The sequence below is a fragment of the Hydra viridissima genome, unplaced genomic scaffold, assembly GCF_058129835.1.
Source record: "Hydra viridissima isolate aposymbiotic clone 2 unplaced genomic scaffold, HvirCarnegie_v1 scaffold_10, whole genome shotgun sequence".
NCBI lineage: Eukaryota > Metazoa > Cnidaria > Hydrozoa > Anthoathecata > Hydridae > Hydra > Hydra viridissima.
The window spans coordinates 733,802-737,620 of record NW_028324309.1 but is presented as its reverse complement, the minus strand read 5'-3'; the positions used below and the strand labels follow the sequence as shown (position 1 = coordinate 737,620).

At 28.0% G+C, this 3,819-nt stretch overlaps 1 protein-coding gene across 1 annotated transcript; it reads right to left on the bottom strand.

Moving 5' to 3' along the window:
• Positions 1-3,209: 3,209 nt before the first annotated feature.
• Positions 3,210-3,608, bottom strand: LOC149882505 (uncharacterized). The gene has a single exon (XM_090100015.1). It carries the CDS (start codon positions 3,606-3,608, stop codon positions 3,210-3,212), a length of 399 nt encoding a protein of 132 aa, XP_089956141.1.
• Between the last annotated feature and the right edge of the window lie 211 nt (positions 3,609-3,819).

The window sequence follows — 3,819 nt, the reverse complement described above, 5'->3', positions numbered from 1 at the left end:
GTTAAATGATTTTTTGGATTGTCAAAATGCACATTAATCATTTTGGAAGATGAATGTGGATTTTTCCCTGTTCGAGATTGCGCAATAATTTTTCCAATGTTCGAAATAGATGGGGTTTTTTTCATCGTCGTGAGATCTTGAGCTGCAGGAGCCAATTCATCTTGAGGAGGTTCAAAATTGTCCATTTGGGTCATGACAATGTGTTTCGGCAAATGAGCTGGTGAGAATCAAAATGGTCTAAGTCCAGCTCAAATAATAACGATAAAAACATTACAAGATATGAATATTAATTTAAAATTAATTTAATCAAGAAAATTAATTAGTTTTCAAACAAAGCCAAATTTTATTTACATTAATTCTCAAGCTTAACCACTAACTAAAAAAGTTTTTAAATTATTTTTATCAAAATGATAATAACGCTATTATGCTAAATAAAGCTTAATAGAATATATTTTCGGTAGCATTTTGAACCGGAATTCCGGCAGGAACCGAAATCTTTAAAATACCCAAAACCAGAACCAGAATTTCAGTTCCGGTCAAAATTAGGGCCGGAACCGGATCCAAACCGAATTTCGGTCGATCACTACTAAAAATAGATCGAGAATATTCCCAACATAATACAGTTTATATTATTATTATAACTGTGAATATATGTTGTGTTTTTGCAATTAGGTAATATTCTTTTCTTAAATATCGCCTAAATAAATTTTTTAAATAATGTTAAAGTTCTAAACATTTTCATGTGTTATACTTTTAAAAATGATCTACAAAGTTGCTTACTGGAATAATACTATAATAGGTGTGCATTTCCATTTGAATTATAGGAAAATATTGGAGAAAAAGTTTTTTCTATTTAAGTATTTGTTCTCCATTTCCACTCTGTAACATTTTCCTATTTGAAAATAACAACTTGATAAGGTAACACAACAATACTTCGGATTTTATTTTAATATCATTTCAATTTTTTGTTTTTAGCTATAATAAAACACAGAAAAAATGTCAATTTTAAGAAAAAGTCTTCAGATTATGGTTTCACATGAAATATAAAATCTGATTTACAAAGGTTTCTAGACAGCAGTATATAGAAAAATCTACTTTTTGTATGAAAACTCTTAAAATTATAATAACAGGTTAATCAAGTTCAGTACATTCTGGTATTGAAAAAAAAAATTACACTTATGGGTGCAGTTTTAACTTGTTTTTTGGTGAAGAACCTAATAAAAGCTCAATGTTTTATTGGTATTTAAAAATTGATAAAATTTTTAAGATATATAATCATTATGAACTTAAAATTTCAAAAAAAATACATTGTTTTCATGATCAAAATAAAACATGGTTTTCATGATCAAAATAACACATGGTTTTCATGTTCAAAAATAAAACATGGTTTTCATGATTTAAAGGGCTCTTAATTACTTATAACAATTACAAAGGACTTTTAAACAAAGTGACGATAATCATTCAACAAGAATGTTATCTTTAAAATAAGGTAGTCATGGCAAAATCAAAAAGTTTCCTTGATTATTTCAAAAATCCTGGAAATTGTGTTCGAAACCCTTTTTAAAAAATATCCTTTGCCAGCCAGATTTTTAGGATGTAAAGTACAATATCACTAAAGCATGTTTTATTTTCAGCCAAGACAACATTTTAAGCCCAATTTCAAAAAACATGATTGACAGTACTCTGATTATACTATATATTGAAATTCAATATAACGAGATACCTGTATGATTTTCTCAATAAAATTGAAGAATGTGTTTTAATGGGTAAATGAAAAATGGGATTTAGTGAGTAAAAATTTAATCAATTTTAAAATCAAATTAAAATTACATTTTTATTCGACTCATTTTGTAAACTGGGCAAATATTAATATACATGCATACAATATATGCATGTATGTATTTATGTATGTATGTTGTACATACATACATTCATACATTCATACATACATACATACATACATACATACATACATACATACATACATACATACATACATACATACATACATACATACATACATACATACATACATACATACATACATACATACATACATACATACATACATACATACATACATACATACATACATACATACATACATACATACATACATACATACATACATACATACATACATACATACATACATACATACATACATACATACATACATACATACATACATACATACATACATACATACATACATACATACATACATACATACATACATACATACATACATACATACATACATACATACATACATACATACATACATACATACATACATACATACATACACTGTGTGACAAAAGTTATCGTACACTTTAAAAAAGTTACTAACTCTTAATTTAGAATAAAAGAAATGCAAGGAACAAGTTAAAAACTGAATAAAAACTATTTGATTTATAATTATTTAAACAAAAATAGAAAAAACAGAACAAGAAAAAAATTTTATTTTAATATCTTGATGAAAAAGCAAGAATAGTAACAAAAAGAAGGTGACAAAAGTTATCGTACGCTTTCAAAATAGTACACTTTGATAAAAATTATGGGAACTAAACTTATATTTTAGTATCGTGTATTTTGTCCTTTAGCTTTTACAACAGCAGCAAAACGTCTTGGCATCGATTCAACGAGTTTTTTTGTAATAGACGGATCGATTGATTCCCACGTCTTTACAATTTGGACTTTTAATTGTTCAATGGTGTTTACATCTGTTCTATCTATTCGTCTATCAATTTCATCCCATAAATGTTCTATTACATTCAAATCAGGGCTTTGAGGTGGATGATTGTGTATGTCCCAACCTTTTTTTCCATAAATTCCATCACATCTTTGGCCTTATGTTTGGGATCGTTATCTTGAAGAAAAACGAAGTCATCACTAATACCAAGATTACGTGCTGATTGTTCAACAATTTCTTTAATAATACGTTTATAGTAATGTTTATCCATATTTCCTTCAATAAATACTAACTTTCCAACACCTGCTGCCGACATACATCCCCAAACCATTACTGATCCATTTCCCTGTTTAAATGTTCGGACTGTAGTTCCATTTTCTAAGCAATTTTTTGATGAGGGCCATACACGAATTCTACCATCAGATCTTTCTACATTAAATTTAGACTCATCTGTCCATAAGACTTTATTCCAGAATGAGTCTGGCATATCAATGTACGTTTTAGCATAGTTTAATCAAAGCTTACAATTTTTATCACTAATACAAGGAACCTTTCTTGACACGCGACTCACTATTCCTTGTCTTTTAAGACTTCGAATGACTGTTTTTGGACTAATTTTAACCCCCAAATCGTTTTCTATTTTGCAAGCTAAAGTTTTGGCACTTACAAAACGATTTTTCTTGATTGTGGAAGCTAAGCTTCGTTCAGCACGCTTATTCAGTTTTTTTGGACGATCACTTCGGGGCATATCAGCTAATTTTCCTGTTGTTTTGAACTTGTTAATAATTGAAGAAACTGAGGATTTTTTAAAATCAACAATTTTTGCAATACAATTTAACGATTTTCCTTCATTCCAATGCTTAATTATTAGCTTACGTATTTCTACAGTGGTCTTAACCCGTTTCGAGCTCATTTTACTTTTTTTTAACCAAAAAATTCATTTAAAACAATTGAAAATAATCTTAAAGTGTTTATAGTTTACTTTATTTTCAAAAATGTATGAAAAATGGTGGACATAATGGTTTGGAGTTAAATAAATATTAGTGTACGCCAAAAGTACGATAACTTTTGTCATCATCTTTAATGTACTTTTTTCAAATTTTGAGCCTAATTTTAATGTTATT

What these genes read in the sequence shown, in the direction of transcription:
- LOC149882505 (XM_090100015.1), bottom strand. Translation starts at nt 3,608, where the DNA reads ATGAGCTCGAAACGGGTTAAGACCACTGTAGAAATACGTAAGCTAATA.